This window comes from Pseudochaenichthys georgianus, chromosome 23 (assembly GCF_902827115.2).
Source record: "Pseudochaenichthys georgianus chromosome 23, fPseGeo1.2, whole genome shotgun sequence".
NCBI lineage: Eukaryota > Metazoa > Chordata > Actinopteri > Perciformes > Channichthyidae > Pseudochaenichthys > Pseudochaenichthys georgianus.
In genome coordinates, this window is record NC_047525.1 from 8,922,432 (window position 1) to 8,942,288 (window position 19,857).

The 19,857-nt window shown below is 40.6% G+C and overlaps 1 protein-coding gene across 1 annotated transcript in view; it reads left to right on the plus strand.

Moving 5' to 3' along the window:
• Positions 1 to 19,857, plus strand: part of LOC117468436 (voltage-dependent calcium channel subunit alpha-2/delta-1-like) — a 123,495-nt gene that overhangs the window by 65,726 nt on the left and 37,912 nt on the right. Inside the window, exons 7-10 of the mRNA XM_071201834.1 lie at positions 8,023 to 8,154; positions 8,869 to 8,938; positions 10,065 to 10,115; positions 12,930 to 13,029. Coding sequence (XP_071057935.1) covers positions 8,023 to 8,154; positions 8,869 to 8,938; positions 10,065 to 10,115; positions 12,930 to 13,029 — 353 coding nt within the window. The remainder of the gene's footprint in view (positions 1 to 8,022; positions 8,155 to 8,868; positions 8,939 to 10,064; positions 10,116 to 12,929; positions 13,030 to 19,857) is intronic.

Sequence of the window (19,857 nt, forward strand, 5' to 3'; positions counted from 1 at the left end):
GCTATTACCAAATGTGGCCAGCTCTCACATCTTTTAGACAAATTTGAGACGTCAAGAGCCAGATAATTGTAGTTGTATTCATTATGACCTTACAGTGTCAAATGTGAAACGGACACTATAGTAACATTTTTTGATGGCTTCAGGTACCAGCTTTTCCAACAGTCTTTTAGCATTCATTATTTCTGTGACTTGGAACAACATTGATTGATGTTTTTTAAACAACATTTTCCAATGAATTAAAAATAGCAAATGTTAACATGCGCTTCCTTTGAAGACATATATTAACTGATGGATGGGTAAAATATTTTTTACACAAACCACACATGCACAATCACACACACATGTCCTCTGGGTAAGCCTCTTTTGTAGGACACTAATGAGTACAATGCAAGAACAGCATAACACACACATAAAGACGAAGACATGTCTGGAAGACGGACAGTACACATCATGTCCTTCATTGCAGACGCACAGATTTGGCCTTCAGACAAGAACAGCCATGAGACAAATGAGTAAAACATTTAAAAAAAGGAACATGTGATCGAATAAAATAATCCTTATAAAATGTAGATCAATCCCCAAAAACAATTACAGAAATATAGTATAGCAAAGTTGTATTACTGGCCTTTCACACTGCTTAAAAGTCTCCTATCATGCAAAATGCACTTTTTTATGTATTTTATACATAAGCATGTGTCCCCGGTGTGCCAGGGAACTCACAGTGTCATAAAACAAAACCCTCTCTCTTTTCCTCCGTACTCAAATCTCTAAAAACGGGGGTACAACGGAGCTGATCCAGATTTGCTGCGTATATGACGTAATATCTTAAATGTGGGCTGGCTTTACGCCCACGGCCCTATCAGAAACAATGCACAACGTGTTTTGGAAGTAATATGGTCTGTGTTTACATTAGGAAGCATCGCTGACACTCAGAGCTAACCTGTACTGGAGAGAGTATGTGTAAAAAAGCAGGAAATAAAAAAAGGAACTCACCTTGTCGTAAATCCGCAAGAGAAAAAGCATTTGAGCTCCATAGTGTTTCAAAAATAATCCTTGATGTGGTTTAGAACAGGATATGGCGTTTAATCACGGCAGCGTTTTAGTATCTCTGTACAATTTTGAGCAGGCACAAGTTCCACCACCTCCTTTTTCTTTTTTTTTCAAGCTAAGGACCCCAAATCAGCAGTTCTCTAACAGGGCTGAAACAGAGGGATATGAGGGATGTCTAAATTGCATGATCTGTTTGGTATTTTGAGAAAAACACATCATAGATATGTTTTTTATTTTATTTATATATATATATCTGAGACCCATAATATATGACTAAAAATAGCATGATAGGAGATCTTTAAAGTGACACTATATAACTAAACATATATCATGTCACATGTTGCAAAATACATTTAACAACACAGAATGCAGCATGCATGAAAACAGTTTCCTTATACCCAGGCATGACCTAATGGCCTCCTCAGCATTGATTGAGCATTCAATATTAATTTCCGTAGTGATCGTCACGCTGGGTTTTCTAAATGCTGTGAACTCTCTCACATGACTTTAATGTCCTTTCACAGCGAGTCACTCCACATAAGTTGGACTATAAATGTGCAGAGTGACGGGTTCTGAGGCGTCTGACTGTGCAGACATTTCTATCATTGCCGAGTGGCCAAATGCACCCAGCTTTTTTAAAAGCAACAGTTATAAGGGTGGCTGGGGTGTTGGAAGAAGGGGTTGTTTCCTAGTGCGAGTTATCACACAGAATGTTGCTCTCTTTCTGCAACCATGGCCTCTTTCTTGCCTTCTTTCTCCCTCTCTGCCCCTGTCTTTTTGTTTATTCATTTTTATTTGATTTGATTTGCATCAAATCCACTAGCAGGTTTCATTTTCTTCTTTACCTCTTGTGGTTTGTAGCCAGGCAAATTGATATGGTTGTGATTTTATAGAATACTAATGATGCTTCTGACTCTTTCTAAATTATATATATATTTCTTTAATGTGTTCGCCAATATCAATCACATTTCAATCTAATTTTCGAGATAGAAATCCATTTGCAATGTTTAATTTTCCTATTTCTTTACATTTTATAATCTAACTGCAGCTTCAAAAAAAATAAAAAGTGATTTAATTGTTCCATAATCACGCAGCCCTACTGGCTATCTGATCTCTTCCAGTTCTCACACTGGTTCTGGAGGGCGGGGTCTGGGTGGAGCACTATTTAACAAAGTCTCATAGTGAGGCTGATGTTGGTGTTCCCCTTCTCTTTTCCCCTTCTCTCTTACTCTATCTACAAGGACGGGCTGCCACATTGATGCCACTCCGGCTGGCCAGCACTGTCAGCGTTGCCATGGCGATGTGTATCCGAGTGTGTATGTGTGTGTGGAAGGAGAGCACGTACTTAGAGACACGCCCTGGTTTCTATCTTGTTGTGTGGAGGAAGGAATTGACTTAACTTGATTAGGGGGCTTTGTCTAGACAAGGCAGGCGTCCTTGTGGCTTTTAGTGATGCTGAAGGAGAGATGTGTCATCCTCGTCTTTAACTGCTGGACACTTTTGTTGCATCCACCAATCCTTTTTCATCTTTTTCCCTTCTCCTTAGTGTGTTTTCAAGTTCCTTCTCCCAACTTTCAACCCTACTTATTTTGAGATTTTTGTTTTCTTTCTTTCCTTTTCCTCTGCAGCTCTAACCCCTTCCTAAGTCTTCATGACTCGCTTCGATGTATTAAGCATATTAATAGTGGGTTGTGTGGAGACAAATGTGCTACTGTCTTTCTCCCCCGCATTAGTCCTGCTGATTTGAAATCTATTCTCCCTGCTGATACAGTGTGGGTGGTCTGACTGGGATTCATTATCTTGTCCGTGTGTGTCCGTGCACGCCACTGCACACACACTGGAGATGACTCAGAGTTTGTCTGCGTGTGTGAATTAGTTTGAGAGAGAGAGAGGGGAAGAAACTCTTGGGGTGTGAGAGTCGGCATGTGTGTGAGTCACATCACATTCACCCACTGTATTGTGTGTGGTTTTCATGGCTGTGTGTTCTCGCTCATTAGGCAGATTGGCGTGGACGAGATGACAGGAGAGCGTCGCGGCCTTGGCATGAGAGCCGAGGCTCGTCTGATGCCCGTTTGCATCAATGCTGTGTGGCACCTGTCACGCAGAGACACACACACACACCGACGGGCTGAGATACTCTGACACTGTGTGTGTGAGCGTGTTTGTATCGAAGTCACAGACCCCGTGGCAAAGTTCACAGTGGAGAAATTGATTTTTTTTGTTGTGCCACTTGATACACATCCTTTTTTTAATCTATGGTGCTTGCTGCCAAACTCTGATGTATCTTCATTTCTCTTACCCTATTTTACCTTTAAATACAACTTGTTAGACAGTGAAAGAGATTTCTGCAATGCCACATACTGTACTGTTCTTGGATTCATATGGCATAATGGTAACCAATATTAACAAGAGACCCCTTTGCAACCATAAAAAGGCTTGACTAATTGCTTTTCATCTCAAGCAGTGTTTCTCACCTTATGACATCGACACCTTTCTTATGCTAAATAAATAGTGTGTGTGTGTACTGGTGTCCCTTCCCTCTGGCCATTGCCGCTGTGTTTTCACACTACTGTACATAATAACTTATAATCTTTAAGTCTAATAAACATCATAATAGCCCAGACGTGATGTCTTAGAATACAATAACTTACAAAAAAACTGCAAATGATGGCAAATTTGAGAGGGTGGTATCAGACAACATTTGAATAGTTTTTCTATTCCTGCTTGTAAAATGACGATAAACGATTAATCATAACAATATACCCATCCATTCTTCCACTTATGGTTTCAGTCCTAATCACTATAGAGTGGCGAAGTCCCTCCCTTTCCGGTGGACCTCCATGGGACCTTCTTTCTGAAAAATTATGTATTGAAGTCAATCCAGGGGATGCATGCAGAGCTGTTATTGGCTGAGCTGTTATTGGCTGAGATAAGTCCGGCCGTGCGTAACGCCTCAACCGTTCCCGGAAATGCGTCCGCGGAGGAGCCGTGGAGGACCCATCAGTGTATCCTCGGTTATAGCTCCTCCAGAGAGCCTCCTCGATGCTCGGTCCTCGGTCCTCGATGTGCATTTAGAGAAATTAGATGTCCTTCAACATGGCGCGCTGAAATCCATTTCCGGGTCACTACCGGAGGATCGAGGAGTCGAGGAGGGGAAATTAGAGTATTGAGAAACCTCTAGAGTGTTGGTGGAAAAGATACATTATGTGGAAGTGTATCTTTTTCTTTCTGCGTTGGTGCTCATGTCACAATCAGTGGCAAAGTATCATCGAGTACAAGACCCCTTCTGATACGATGATTACAGGTTATCACCTCAGCAGCCCCCACCCTATAATTACTTTCAAAAGCACAGGCGGTTTCAGCCACCAGCGAGCCGATGACAGGGAGCCCCGCAGGGCATCGCGCAGCTTTCCCCCCCCCACACACACACACACACACACGCACACGCACACGCACACTCACACGCACACACACACACACACACACACACCTCACCACTCACTGCCAGATACTGGTTGATTTCGGTTTTTTAAAGCATCTACATGCCTCACAGGGAATATTTAGTTACTTATTTTCCATATTCAGTTCACACATCTATTCTTCCATAAATTATTCATATGTTTTAATTTCACATGTGTTAACCATGGGATCTGAATGGTGTGATTTCTTGATGCTGGCATGGCTGGACATCTTGGCAGAATTTATTACCAAGACAATAATTTTTCAATCCGCATTTTGGGATTTGTGACCACAGTGTTAAAACATACAAAAACGTACAATGGGTCGCATTTGCAGACCTAAAAAGCTCATTACTGAAACCAACCTGTTGTTTTTATTATTTCTGGACCTGAATTAACATCTTAATAAAAGTCTCAGAACCCAATGTATAGCAGGAACCTGGAACCTATTAGCTGTTTGGCACCATGCATGCACAAACATACGTAGTAGTATAGTAAGCTACCTATAGTACCTGAACTATCCATTCCTTAATAAAAGCTATAAATGATTTTACATAAACTGTGGAAACGTATTGAACCATTAGCTAACAAGCTTGCTAGCTGTTTTCCTTTATTTCAACTCTTATAACTTACATTTGTGTCAATTAAAAAAAAAGTCTATATTGAGTCAATCTATGTATAATACTGAGATAAAAACGTAAAGTTAAATTAAAAAGAAGCTTTTAGATTTATCGTGACTAGCCTAGTCTCCGCTCGCTAGTGTGTTAGCTGTTAGCTTGGTAGCTCCAGTATTGATCAACCCTAGAAAAGAGTCCCTACATCAAAAAAAGTTAGAACCCTTTAGGCAGGATGAGCATGAGAATTGTGCTGAGCCACCTTATAGTGTGACCTGGCCCTTTAAAGTATTCTATACATGTTGTTCCCCACATGTCACTGTTATGTCACATAAGCCCTGCACCAACTGCTCAGTGCCAGCTGACAAAATGTAAATGGAAAGCACTGTCCTTGGATTCTTTCTCTCTTTTCCTAATTTCTTAAATGTTTCCTCTGATCACTCATTATTTTGTAATTTCTCAAGAGTGAACACAGAATCTCATTGCACAAAACTAATTTGTAGAAGATTCATAAACACATGGACATTCTTCTTTTAGCTTGTTACCATCCCTTAAGAGAAACACAAACAAAGAAATAATTTTAGGCATTGGTAATATCCATATTTGTTGCAGTCACAAACACATTAGCCCTACCCCCCAATGTCCCTCGGGCCATGATGCCCCTCATGACATATGGCTGACTGTGTGTGTGACCTCGAGAAAAACACATTGCCACAGAGATGGATCTTTTAACACGACAACAGTGCTTTGTTTCAGTATTTAGCTGAAAATGGAGGACACCTTGCCACACTTTTGATGTTGATGCTCATCAGTGATGTCTGACCTGCATCCAGGGTGTGTGTTATGTGGGTCTGCATTCAAATCCCTATGGGAGGCTGTAATGGGTTTGTCAGTGCCACACAGCGGAACAGAACCAACCAACCAACACAGTCAGGGAAAAAAACTGAGGCATTTATCTTGTCCCACTTCCTCATCATGTTTCTACTCGGACACAATTCCCCTGGTGGGTTCGTCACTACATTGACTTTGCAGCTGATGGGCAAATGAAATACTGAATGTGAGCTTTCCTTGTTAGTTTACCATTCAGTGTGGGGGGGGGGGGAGGTACCAATGCTTCCTGTATTGAGGTCATGATACCCTGGGACTTCTTGTTACTGATGTCAAGGAAACCAGCAGGACTAATCCATTAACGGCTATCCTCGGGAGCACAGATCAGGCCTGAACACATTGTCACCACATACTGTATCATTGGGATGTTTTGCTCTACAATACCAAAGGGAGCAATTTAAAGCCCTGTCTAAAATCTATTTGTATTCATTCAACAATAGAAACTTGATTAAGGAGGCGCAACAATTGGGTTATGAAGGACAGAGATTGGACCCAAATGCAAACAGATGATGAAGCAGCAGGATTAGTTTTTTTTTTTTTTTTAACCCTTACAGGCATAAAGGATTTTGAATGGTCTTTTGTTTGGGAAGGTTCCTAACTGAGTGAAATGACATTTAAGTGGCAGCCATGATAAGAGCTGGATTAAATGCTAAGGAAAGGTGCTTCAGTGCTCTCTTTCTTACAAGCGCTTTTACAGCAATGAGTTTGGGAGAGCCACAGAGATGTGGGAGGTTGTGAGGATAACAAAAACATTTCTATACTTGGCAGGGCATTGCTTTTCTACTTAGTTAAAGAGTACACTGAGTTTTTCTTGGTGGCAATTTTTCCCTAAAGAGACTCGTACTAACTATACAAAACGCCTCTTCCCTCGTAAATTGGCGATATGATTTTTGTTACCGAGGCTCTATTCCAAATGAAATACAACTTTTCTTTAAAACTCTTTTTACTTTTTGTATGTACTGTAGTTGCCCTTTATGAAGTTCATACTGTTGCATGCGGAAGGCATACAAATGAAACACACTAGGTCATGAACTTTGACCCAATTGCTCATATACATGTGTTGCAGTCAGTAGCGCAAAAGTTCAACGAGCATCTTTTTCTGCTCTCTCTGCATCTCAGTCGACATATTGTCTGCTGTGCAGGGGATTGTGGGTCAGAAACGCCAGAATATGAAGCTGTCTTTCTTTTTGCAAAAGGCCACCAGAGGCAGTAAGACATCCTGGTATTTTTAGCATAATGTACATCTAATATAATCTATTTGGACATACAAAATATTCTTCTCGCTTACTAAATAGGATGATAGAATGTGAATTGGAATGCACCCCTTGATACGTGTATAGGCTCTTCACTACCTCCTAGTAATCCCCTGTCTCACCCTGAGGTGTTTTGTTCTTAATTGTTTCTTTAATGCAGTTAATCTCGCAAAAGCACACGCACAAAGATGGGGCACACACACACACACACACACACACATTCACACAAGTATGACTCATGCACCGCATCAATGTGACGTGCAGCCCACTCTCACTAGCGCTGCCTTTTTGGATCAAACTAGATTGTGAGAGCATTAAGGCAGTAAGAGCTCCTGCTGACAAACAGGTAAACAAATCGTTTACTGTGTGTCTGTCCCTAGAGGACCCAGGAGAGGAAATATCAAATTAGATCATTCTGTTGTTGCCTCCCTCTCCACTTTATTGCATACTTTTCACCACTGTAGATTTGGCGTGTGTTTTGAGGGCCAAAAAGTCTGTGTGTGTGTGTGTGTGTGTGTGTGTGTGTGTGTGTGTGTGTGTGTGTGTGTGTGTGTGTGTGTGTGTGTGTGTGTGTGTGTGTGTGTGTGTGTGTGTGTGTGTGTGTGTGTGTGTGTGTGTGTGTGTGTGTGTGTGTGTGTGTGTGTGTGTGTGTGTGTGTGTGTGTGTGTGTGTGTGTGTGTGTGTGTGTGTGTGTGTGTCTTTTACTTTTGTGCAAACTTGACTCGTTTAAACTGTGATTGTTCGCTGTGTGTCTTACAGCTACCGTCATTTTAAACGAGCTAAATTGGACGGAGGCCTTGGAGGACGTATTCCGGAAAAACAGAGAGGAAGATCCTGCACTCCTCTGGCAGGTGTTTGGCTCTGCAACCGGATTGGCTCGATACTTCCCAGGTGAGCAGACAAGCAGCCAATGAGGTTAATCCAATAGCATGCTGACCTTTCTGTGGTCAGTGATGGGACAAATACAAATCCCCTAAAAGGGAAATTTCAGCATACATGTATTTCAGAAAGATGCACGCAAAAACGTGTAGCTGATTTTCACACCATTCTTTCTTGTGACGTTTGGCTGAGAGGCAAATAATTCATGAATCTCTTATTGAAAAGCTTATAGGTCAATATGGTCATGACCATCTTTCATAATGTTAGGTTTTAAAAGCATGCACCTCTTAACCTCCTGTTCTTTCTTGTGAAGCACTTCCGTGAAAGGTGCTATACTAAATAAACATATTATATTATTATTAAATGTCAGAAGAGTTCAATTATGAATTGTCTTCATAAGTGAACAATGTTATATCTCAGTGTTGTGCACATGTATCAAAAGAGATATGTGTTAATTAGTGAGCTGTCAAGTGCTGTTTTTGTTAACAGTTGGCCAAGGCTAGCTTTTTCACCCTGCCAACAGTATTCATATTAAGCTAAGCTAATAGCCTTCTGGTTTTAATTGGACACAAAAATCTACCTCTTCGCTAAAAAGCAAATGGCATATTTCAAATAATTATTTTAAGATATAAGAAATCCAACAAACATATTAATTAACCAGAAATCTTGGTTTTATATAAAGTAAACATACTTACCTTGGCCAATTTTATTCCTGTCATATCCCAGCATCCCCTTGGATAGACTCGAGCACTTCAGCCAATAAGATCGACCTCTACGATGTGCGCAGGCGACCGTGGTGAGTGTATTGTGGGATGTGCATTTTTGTTTTGTGTCTCTAATCGCATAATTGTCCGTCATTTCTCTACTGTTTGTCAAGGGCTGACATATATAGCATTCAATCTACCTGTGTAATTGTCATATTAAACGTTCATCTGCTAAAACTCTAATTGCATTAACATATTACACACAATAAGCTATCTGTACAAAAAAAACACACACACAGTTTAACAATCTCATCCAAGTCTCTGGCCAAAGCCAAAGCCACTTAAAGGTCCCATGACATGCTTTTCCGGTTATTACCCATCCCCTTGTGTGTTATGAAGGTTGTTCTGCATGTAAACGGTTTGCAGAGTCACAAACCCTCAAAGTACACCCTGTAGCGAGTAAAACTCTAACACAGAAAATACTTGTCTATGCTGCCCCAGAACGCCTCGTTGGAGATTTCTATTTTTTCATTTTTTTCTTCCTGAGTATGGTGACGTAACCATGCCCAGGTCCAAATGGACCAATCCGTGGAGCTCCTCACACACACACACTCACTCAGCCTTATCATTTCTCAGCCGCGGCTCCGTGGATCTCCACTCACAGTTCGCCACACACTCACGTGTGTGTGCTCAGGCTGAATGCTGCTGTGTCTCGCTGTCTCGCAGACCCCACGCAGCAGGAAACAACACCAGTAATCCAGCTCACAAAAGGCTACCAAAACAAAAGCTTCACTAGTGTCCTAAACATTGTTTTAAATCTGGATGGAAGCCATCAATACACAAGTTTTAACCATGTCATGGTGTCATGACATTTCACAAGCCCCGAAAGCCTCTTCGGCTATTGTGCTCTCGAGCTCTGAACAAAGTTGCACAACAGTTTGTTTGTTTATTTTCTAAAATATGAACAGCAATGTCATTAAAGATTACAAAGGTATGGTTGATTTACATCAAAATGATGTAGAGTGATATTTGTTTAGCTGAAAGAGTGATGAGAGTGCAATATGTACTGCCTCATCACTTTTTTAATGTGCTGAAGATTGTGTTCCTTAGTTTTGACAAAATAACTTCTTCATTATTATAATTGTTTGTGTGTTCCGCTGTATTCTACATTTGTGTTTAACATCCATGACCTTTACTGTGTGTTTTATTACTCACCAGGTATATTCAGGGGGCATCGTCACCTAAGGACATGCTGATCCTGGTGGATGCGTGAGTGATTCATCTACAGTCAGATTTTGTTCTTTTATTTTGTGCTCTGGCTCTGATGCTAATTCTCAGACGGTGCTGTACTCATGGCTGCCTCAGAACTCAAATGACAAACAAAAAGCAGTCAGTGTATCAGGCGACTTCATCATTTACAGTTGGTTCTTCCTGTGATGACTGATGAGTTACATTACATTACATTGCATTTAGCTGACGCTTTTATCCAAAGTGACTTACAATAAGTACATTCGACCAGGAGGACACAACCTTGAAGAAAACAGAATCATATAAGTACATCAGGCTTCATAGAGCCAAACATTTCAAGTGCTACTCAACTGGCTTTAGATAAGCCAGCCCTTTATTAGTATATAAGTGCTCTGTTAGCAGTTCTTTGTTAGTAACATTAACATTAAGAGTTAGAAGATATTTAGGGAGCATTCCAGAGCCATATCTGTAACGACAGCAGTTCAGTTTTAGAGAACTTAAGATCATTTCTAAGAAACAAACAATTTTACCTTTTTCAGATTTCCCAGAGTCCATTTCAAAACTGAAATAAGGGTTTTATTTCCCATATTTACCAAAGCCAAACATTGAAACCCCTTTCCAATTCAGGTTAAATAGAACTGCAAACCTACCAACAATGAACATAACATATTTTACATCAATTCCACCAATTTGTGTGTAAAAAGAAGTGTACTTAAGGATAAGGAATTCAATATTCTATGTTGTATTTTAGTCAATGTAATGCTCTGAAAATAGTCAAACCAATAAGTAATTAATATTTTTAATTATTCACCACGACCAATATCACTTAATTTTTCTGAATATGTGTTGCTTGTTTCATTTTAAAAGACACTATAAATGAGTTTCAGGGCTAAATGACAAGCAATATTAGAAAAAATAAATGTTGCCGACATTTGCAGCTCTTATTAAAGCTCTGGAAGTTGTCATCCAGGGGATTTATGAGGCTTATTGGATATTAAAAGCTGCCTCCGTTAAAATAACATCTCGTTCCTGTTTCTGTCCCTATGCCTTTATGTGCAAGAACAAATTAAGTTGCATTTTACAGATCCATTGGTGCATGGTCCCCATCTTTTTAGCAATAATATATAGAATATTATTAAAGGAGCCTTCTCTTAATAATGAAGTGATATTTGACATGTTATGCTAGTATTCACAATTTGTGTGCACGTCATTAGCCGATAAATGGCGATGGCACTTAACTCATGTCATTAACGCAGATTACCTATGATAGCATTTTTGTTAACCTGTTAAACCTGTTATGTGTCTCAGGGCTTCTTAACATTTAACAACCTAATAATGTGTCATACCCACTTAACGGGAAGAAACTCAGCTAACTGACGATATGAACAATTTTTTAGCTAAACAAAACACAACTCTAACACCAAGCCTCTGAATTTAGCACTAGCACTAAGTGAAAAAATGCTAACGCACTTAGTGAATACCTCACGGTAGAAATACTTTATTACTTATCAGATCTGCAGAAACAAGATATCAGATTAAAGCTGAGATTCCACAGATTCTAGAGGTATAAGTATCATCACTGAAAAACTCAGGGCATAGAAGGCAAACCCAGACAACACTCAACGTAGCTTTACGGGACCAAAATGGAAAATAAGTCTTACCTTTGCTGTTTTCTGATCAAAAGTTGTGTTCAATGGCATTAAAACGCATTAAAATGTCTCTGTGTCACTTTGAAATGATTACTGATAATCCATCGTCATATTTATGGCAAAAAGCGTAGTTTTCAGTTTTCAGAGCGTAACATAGCTTTCGGTTTGGGCAAGCTGCATGCGCATCACTCTCACTCCACAATGGTAACGTTTATGTGGATTTAAGAACTTCCCCTTCGATTTTATTGGCTCTAACCGTTCAAAAGAGGTGTCAATCATCAAAATCGACGAGGGGGGCCAGAGATATGGCAAATCCACCAAAATGACCCCAGAAGTGTTTTTGCTAAACCTCTCTAAAAAGGTCAAATTTCACTTGTTTTGCATCAATCTTGATACAGAGTACTTATTATATGTTATAGTTTGGATTACTAAAGGTTTTTGTCTACTATCCCATCATTCAAGGGTGGTTTTTACTATACTGTAAGTAATGTGTTTTTTTTTGGACGGACACTATAATTTACATTGTTTTACTATGTTCAATCTGAATTTACTTTAAAATAAAAAACATTCTATATTGATTCAGACTTTTCTACATCCAACTCACAGGTTTATCATTGCTTTGAGAAAAAATATTATTAATTTACCCCTTTTTAGAAGTGAAGATATAGTAATCTTTTCTGGGAATGTCATTTTTGAGCCTGAGACCTGAAAAACAGGCTCCGGACTTAACAGGTTGATGTAATAAATGTTCCCATATCTAGCCTGCTTATTAATGGAAGAAACTTGCAGTCACGAGGTCCCTGCCTTTAACGCGTGAATAGTTTATTTTCCTCTACTTGTGCAGAAGGCTTTACAGATGGCAATGTCAGTTGTTCAGTCTGTTCAACTTTGTGGCACATAGTAAGATATCTCGCCAACTTATTGCTATTTTTTTAATATTCATGTTTTAGATACCCAGTGAAATCAGGTTCAGTTGTCTTGTACACAAAATCAAAAGGCAAATTAACAGATGGTAATAGTCTTTCTTTAAAAAAATCGACTTAATGTTAATATATCCATCTATCCATGTTCTTATCTAGCTGTGCTTACAAAAGAATAGAGAGAACCAGATGAAAAGTGTTTTTATACGTACTATGGTAAAAAAACGTGTGGATAAAACACAGATCATCTTTGTTCCATACTACAGGAGTGGCAGTGTATCTGGTCTCACCCTCATACTCATCAAAACGTCCGTCACCAAGATGCTGGAGACCCTTTCTGACGATGACTACGTGAACGTGGTCTACGTGAGTATTTTGCTATAAAAATACTTGCCTTTGTATCTCTTTAAGTAACTATTTTTCTTTTTCATAGTCCTTTCTATGAAGTTCTTATGATACTTTATATGTATTGAAATTCCAGGTTGCTGAATGTTAATGTGGACGTATGTTTGGCTTGGCTGTTTGAGTAGCTTTACTCCAGCGTTTTGAGTCATTGGTTTAAACATGGCAGTGACCTTTTGAGTGACTTAATGTACCGCACATGGATGGATTGTTATTATGGCTTGGCAGGGATGCATGCATGCGTGTTTGCTCATTTGTGTCACTCTAAGTATCTTTGTGTACAGTATATATGGCCTATTTATGTATAGTCGATGAGTGTTAGTGTGCATGTGTGTCTATGTATGAGTCAAGAACATCAGAGCCGAATCCATATATGTGTGCCGAATAGAGCGCACATATGACGCAGCTGGAGCAAACCCTGAAATGCCACAAGATAAGTCTGATAAATGAACGTGGGCTGTATTTGTGACCCATATTTGAATCAGTGGCATGAAATGGAAAAAGACCCCTGTAGAAATCTCAGGCATAGACAGCTATATGCCATACATTTTTGCATACATTCACAGTAAATGTTTATTCAGTATGATAGCTGTCTAACATAAGTTAAATTCATTTCTCACTTATTCTGACAATTTACTTAACCCCAAATAAAAGAACCCAATAAAAAGAGTTGTTAAATAATAGTGAAGTCACGTTGTAATAACAATAACTCTCGAGTTTTATTTTTGAGTTGAGCCAAAAGCCACTGTGTCAAGTGTCCTACTTGGGTTGCCGTCCGGAGTTGTCCAATATGGCGGACCATCTCGCACATGCGCAGTACCGATCGGGCAGGGGGACAGATCGGGTAGTGACAGTGACACCGGTCTCTATCTGACCGGTCTCAACGCTGTGTGTGTCCGCCAGGAAACACGCTGTTTACAAGTAGTTCCAGCAAACATCCACTGACAACCTCATATGTTTTTAACTTAGGATCACCTGTGTTTAGTCTAGAAAAAGGTAAATGTGTGCATTTTATTATAAAGTTGTGTATATTTACAGACTGTTGCAACAACTAAGAAGCGTATAAACATCAGGTTTCAAACCTAAGAGTTTTACAAAAAAGTAACACAATTAAAGATGTTTGGAGTTTTATTTGCATTTACATTTTTTGTCAAAGAGATGCTGATTTGAAACCGTTGTTACATACAGTTACGGCATTTCCTGTTTCTGCCGGAGAGAGGGGAGGCCGTCCCAAAGCTTGCCGCTGTATTTATACCCTTAACCCTTAATGGAGGGAACTTCATTCAGCTACGAGTGTGGCTACAGATGGAGTTCACTCCGTTACGGAGGGGTAGGGTCGAGGGGGTGATTTGGGATTGGCCCTTAGGCTGCAGTCGAAGAATCCAAAAATCAGCTCCTAAATTCGAACCATATCTCCTATTTCTTGACCTCTGAGTGAAACGTCACGGGGTTAAGGGATAGTGGATAGGAGAATTCAAAAGGACTTAGGAGAAGAGACTGCGGTACTTTAGAGAATCCGAATGCACTTTCACTATCCGACGTGTTTATGATGCGCCAGCGGACGTCATAAATGTACGTCTGCTGCTGTGGGGAAACTATGGAAACTACAGTTTTCTATACAGCGGACTACAACATGGATGTTTAATAAGAACGAGGGACTACTGTAAACTCATCTAGAGACTCTTCACCGTGCTCTGATGCTGTTGCTTTATGCTTTATGAACGTGGACAACAGAGAAACATATTCTTCATGACCAAAGTTGGAATTTAAATAAAAAAGGAAAGTGAAACTTATGCTCGGCACCCTCTCCCTCCGGTCCACATTAATACAAATGATCCCAATACGTATGATTGTATGAAAAGATCTTAAAATAAATACAAAAGTATTTATTATAAACGTTAGTCCTTAACGCTTATCTTTCTTACAGTGCAGATGCTTTTCTGCTTGCTCTTGCCTCTGCTTACTTTTTATGCTGATTTTCCTATTCTTATTCTCTCAAAACTTCGAACAGCGGCTCCTGGACATGAACCTATCACTGGGACAGTTCATCTTCGTAAATAGACGGAGGGTTTCAGCCATATTTCAAAAAAATTACGACGACCTCAGTCTTACAGTAGCGTGGCCTAGCAACAGCTAAAGCCTGGTAGGCTACTGCATGCTATTTAGCTTAAGCTAGTTGGTAGCAAAATGCCTCTGTTCTCTACAGATGACTTCCACAAACTTATACAGAAGATGGCTGTGTTGGAAATGAAAATGCAACGGTTGGAAGTTAACGTGGAAGTGAATGGACTATGTCGTGGGAATGACACCACTTTACCAGTGTTGCAAAATAATGGAAAAGGGTATGCTAACTCACAGCTAGTTAGCAGCTACAATGATTCCAAGGAACAGGAGGGCTGTGTACTGGGTAATAAATCTACAAGTGGTAGTCCTCCCTGGAACTCTCTTTGTGCAAAGCCTAAGAGTAAATCATTTCCATGGGATTTGGGAGGACGGATAACAGGCAGAGCCCAGAGCTCTGAAATCTGTGATGCGACCGGCTGGCCTGCATTGTTATCACCCAGGAAGAGCGCCTCTTCAACCCCTAAACAGCCGTAGACAGCTGCTAAAGGGAGAACTACAAAAAATCCTCCTAAACCACCAAGTGTGCCAATCCAGAACAGATACGCTCCGCTGACCGAGAGCCGGAGATCTCTTTCTGATGACCTGGATAACCTGTCACACAGCAGGGTAAGGACCAATAGCTACTCCAAAAGTAAAAGGCTAGAGGGAAAGCTAACGACTGGGCCTGAAACTCTGATTGTGGGTGACTCTGCTGTAAGAGATGTAAAAGGTCTGTGTAGTAAGAACAACACCAAAGTACTCTGTTTTCCAAAGGATATGGTCACTGACTTGGCTGAGAAGATCCTGCATATTGGGGCTGAACATCCGACTGTGAAGAATGTGGTACTGCACATTGGAACACATGGTCAGAAGTGCTGAAAGAAGACTTTAAATGTTTGTTGGAAACTGTCAGCTCTCTAAATGCAGATGTTTTCTTCAGTGGCCCTCTACCGCCAGTCAGAAGAGGAGTGGAGAGATTCAGCAGATTGTTTGCACTGCACACCTTACAGCAGAGTCACCCACAATCAGAGTTTCAGGCCCAGTCGTTAGCTTTCCCTCTAGCCTTTTACTTTTGGAGTAGCTATTGGTCCTTACCCTGCTGTGTGAAGAGGACAGGTTATCCAGGTCATCAGAAAGAGATCTCCGGCTCTCGGTCAGCGGAGCGTATCTGGCTTTCAACTGTCTGTACTGACCATTCTGTCCATTTTATTGACAATTTTAACTTTTTCTGGGACCGCAGACATCTTTTCAAGGCAAATGGAATTTGCCTGAACAAGTCAGGAGTGAAATTGTTTATCTCTAACATATTCAACTGCCTGCGTCATCAATCTGTTCCCTCTGACAAGGACAAGCGGCAAGAGGAATCAAAACAGGAGAAAGACACAACACATCGCGCAGAAAACCCTGAAGAAGTATCACTGTACCCGCCTGAGGAATGTTCTGATTATGGGAGACCTATGACACAAATGGAGGAGTCTCCACTGCCCGTCACCCTCCCTGTCAACGCCTTTCAGGATACTCTTCATTCATCCACCAGCTCTCTCTACTCTCCGCTCACCCTTTCACCCTCGCCCACACCCCTGGAGTTTGATGACCGCATGAAGGCGACACGCAGGGTTGGCAGCATGTCCTTTACCCCCGCCCCTCAACGATGCCCACCAAAATCACCGAAGCAGAGATGCGCACCATCTCCCCTGCTTCATCACCATGCCTACCACAATCATCCAAACCAAAACAATACAAGGAAGATGGAAGCAGATTTCCAAACCCCCGTTTCTACAGTGTAGCCCTCCCCCTGCCCTCCTATGATGAGAGGAGCAGGGTGGTGGGTCCTCCCTCCCCTTCAAAGCCTGATAGGGATGTGTGTGTACAAAACTCTGCAAACTGATATCTGCTGGGTCCAGGCTCAAGGGCGTATGGCACTCTCAACTCTTTCCAGGACATGCCGGGGCCCTGCCTGCCTGTATCTATGTTGATAGGTAATAGATTAAGAGCGGTGAATCATCTTAGATACAGGAAGCGCTCAAACGTTTGTGTGAGTTTATTTAATTTAGCAGTGATTCCATGTCAGCCACAGCTTGTTACAAAAAACCTGACTGATAGTGTGTTTAACGGACTTAAACTAGCTTTATTAAATGTCAGGTCTTTGGCAGGAAAAACATTTTTAATCAATGATTTTATCACTGAGCACAATCTCGATGTCATGTTTTTAACAGAAACTTGGATTGAACAAAATAACAGTGCAGCTGTTCTTATCGAATCAACCCCTCCCAACTTTAGTTTTATGAGTCAGGAAAGAATGCATAAGAAAGGGGGTGGAGTTGCTTTTCTGTTCAATGATTCCCTTCAATGCAGGAAGACATCTTATGGGAACTTTGCTTCTTTTGAATATGTGGCCCTTCAGCTGAAATGCTCCTCTCGAGCTCTGTTATCCAGAATGCAGCGGCTCGCCTGGTCTTCAACCTTCCTAAATTCTCCCACACCACACCGCTCCTCCGCTCCCTCCACTGGCTTCCGATAACTGCTAGAATCCACTTCAAGACAATGGTACTTGCGTACCATGCTGCGAATGGATCTGGCCCTTCCTACATCCAGGACATGGTTAAACCGTACACCCCAGCACGTGCACTCTGATCTGCATCAACCAAACGGCTCGCTGCACCATCACTGCGAAGGGGACCCAAGTTCCCATCAGCAAAAACACGTGGGTTTGCTATCCTGGCTCCAAAATGGTGGAATGAGCTCCCCATTGACATCAGGACAGCAGAAAGCTTACACACCTTCCGGCGCAGACTGAAAACTCATCTCTTTCGACTCCACTTCGAGCGATAGAACTATTAACAAAGCACTTATATACTAATAAAGGGCTGGCTTATCTAAAGCCAGTTGAGTAGCACTTGAAATGTTTTTGCTCTATGAAGCCTGATGTACTTATATGATTCTGTTTTCTTCAAGTTTGTATTTTGTTGGTCGAACGCACTTATTGTAAGTCACTTTGGATAAACGCGTCAGCTAAATGCAATGTAATGTAATGTTATCTATAGACCACCAAAATACTGTGCAAGCTTTTTTGATGATTTTACCGAACTGCTGTCTATAGTGTGTATTGACTTTGACTGTCTAGTCATTGTTGGTGATTTTAACATCCATGTTGACAACCCCCAGGACAGAGGGGCTAAAGAACTGTTTTGTGTGCTTGATAGCAATGGACTGACTCATCATGTGACAGAGCCCTCGCACAATAAGGGGCACACTCTGGACTTAATTATCTCAAAGGGTCTGAATATCTCTAAGGTTGTGGTGACTGATGTTGCGCTCTCTGACCATTCCTGTGTTTTCTTTGAGAGCTCTATTTCTGTTCACACAAATGTTCAAAAAGAGGTAACCACAAAGCGATATTTAACTGAAAATACAAGGGAAATGTTTACTCAGAATTTTTCTTCCACACTTGCCCCTGCTAACATCTCAGTAAATGAGCTAGTAGATCATTTTAATTCAAACATTTTAAATGTTATAGATGCCATTGCTCCAACTAAGGTAAAGGAAGTGTCTGGCAAGAAAATATCTCCATGGAGAAAGGCCATGACCGTGAAAACAGAAAAAAGAGAATGTCAAAAGCTGAACGCAGGTGGCGAAAAACAAATCTCCAGGTTCACTTTGAAATCTATAAAGAGAGACTTGGCCTTTATAATTTGGAATTGAAAAATGCACGACAATCGTTCCTCTCTGACATCATTACCAAAAACAACGCACGTGCCTTGTTTGCTACCGTCGACAGACTAACTAACCCCCCAGTGTCAGTAGCCTCTGAATTTCTATCCACCAGGGCGTGCAATGATTTTGCCTCCTTCTTCACTGACAAAATTCATAAAATCAGACAAGCAGTCAGTGCCTCTGCATCAGGAATAGCAAATGTGTTGTCTCTGTGTCCACTTAACATCAATTCAGACATCATGACACAATTCCATCAGATTAATGATAAAAACCTAGAGGACATTATACAACTTCTGAAGTCCTCCTCCTGCTGCCTTGATATTATTCCAACAGGATTATTCAAAGATGTTTTGCCTTGCATGGCCTCAGATCTACTTCATATAGTAAACAAATCTCTTCACTCAGGTATTTTTCCACAGGCCCTGAAAACTGCAGTCATTAAACCGCTCTTAAAAAAGAATAATCTAGATGCTTCAGTAATGAACAATTACAGGCCCATATCAAACCTCCCATTTTTTTTTCTTTTAAATGTTTCTTTTATTAGCTTTTCTTTTTAATGACTGATTTTAAATGCCATTTTCTTAATGTCTTTCATTTTTTGTAAAGCACTTTGAATGCCTTGTGTTGAAAAGTGCTATATAAATAAACTTGCCTTGCCTTAACATCTATCACTGTGTACATCACCATTCAAACATATTTTAAAAGTTGAACAAACTCCACACAGCTCAGTAAAGACTGTGAAATGTTGACTTTATTTGATCATTTCAGTAAAAACTAACGTTCATATTTCTCTTTTTAATTATAATACTGATGAACGTTCAAAACAAAGCACTTTGGCAAGTTACCACATACGTTTTTAAATGCTTAATAAGCACTGTAACTTTCATGATATAATTTCTCCGTCATAATCGGTTGTTTCCGTGTACACCCGGCAAATGCTGCGGCTGCAAGGCATTGTGGGGCAGCATTCCTTTT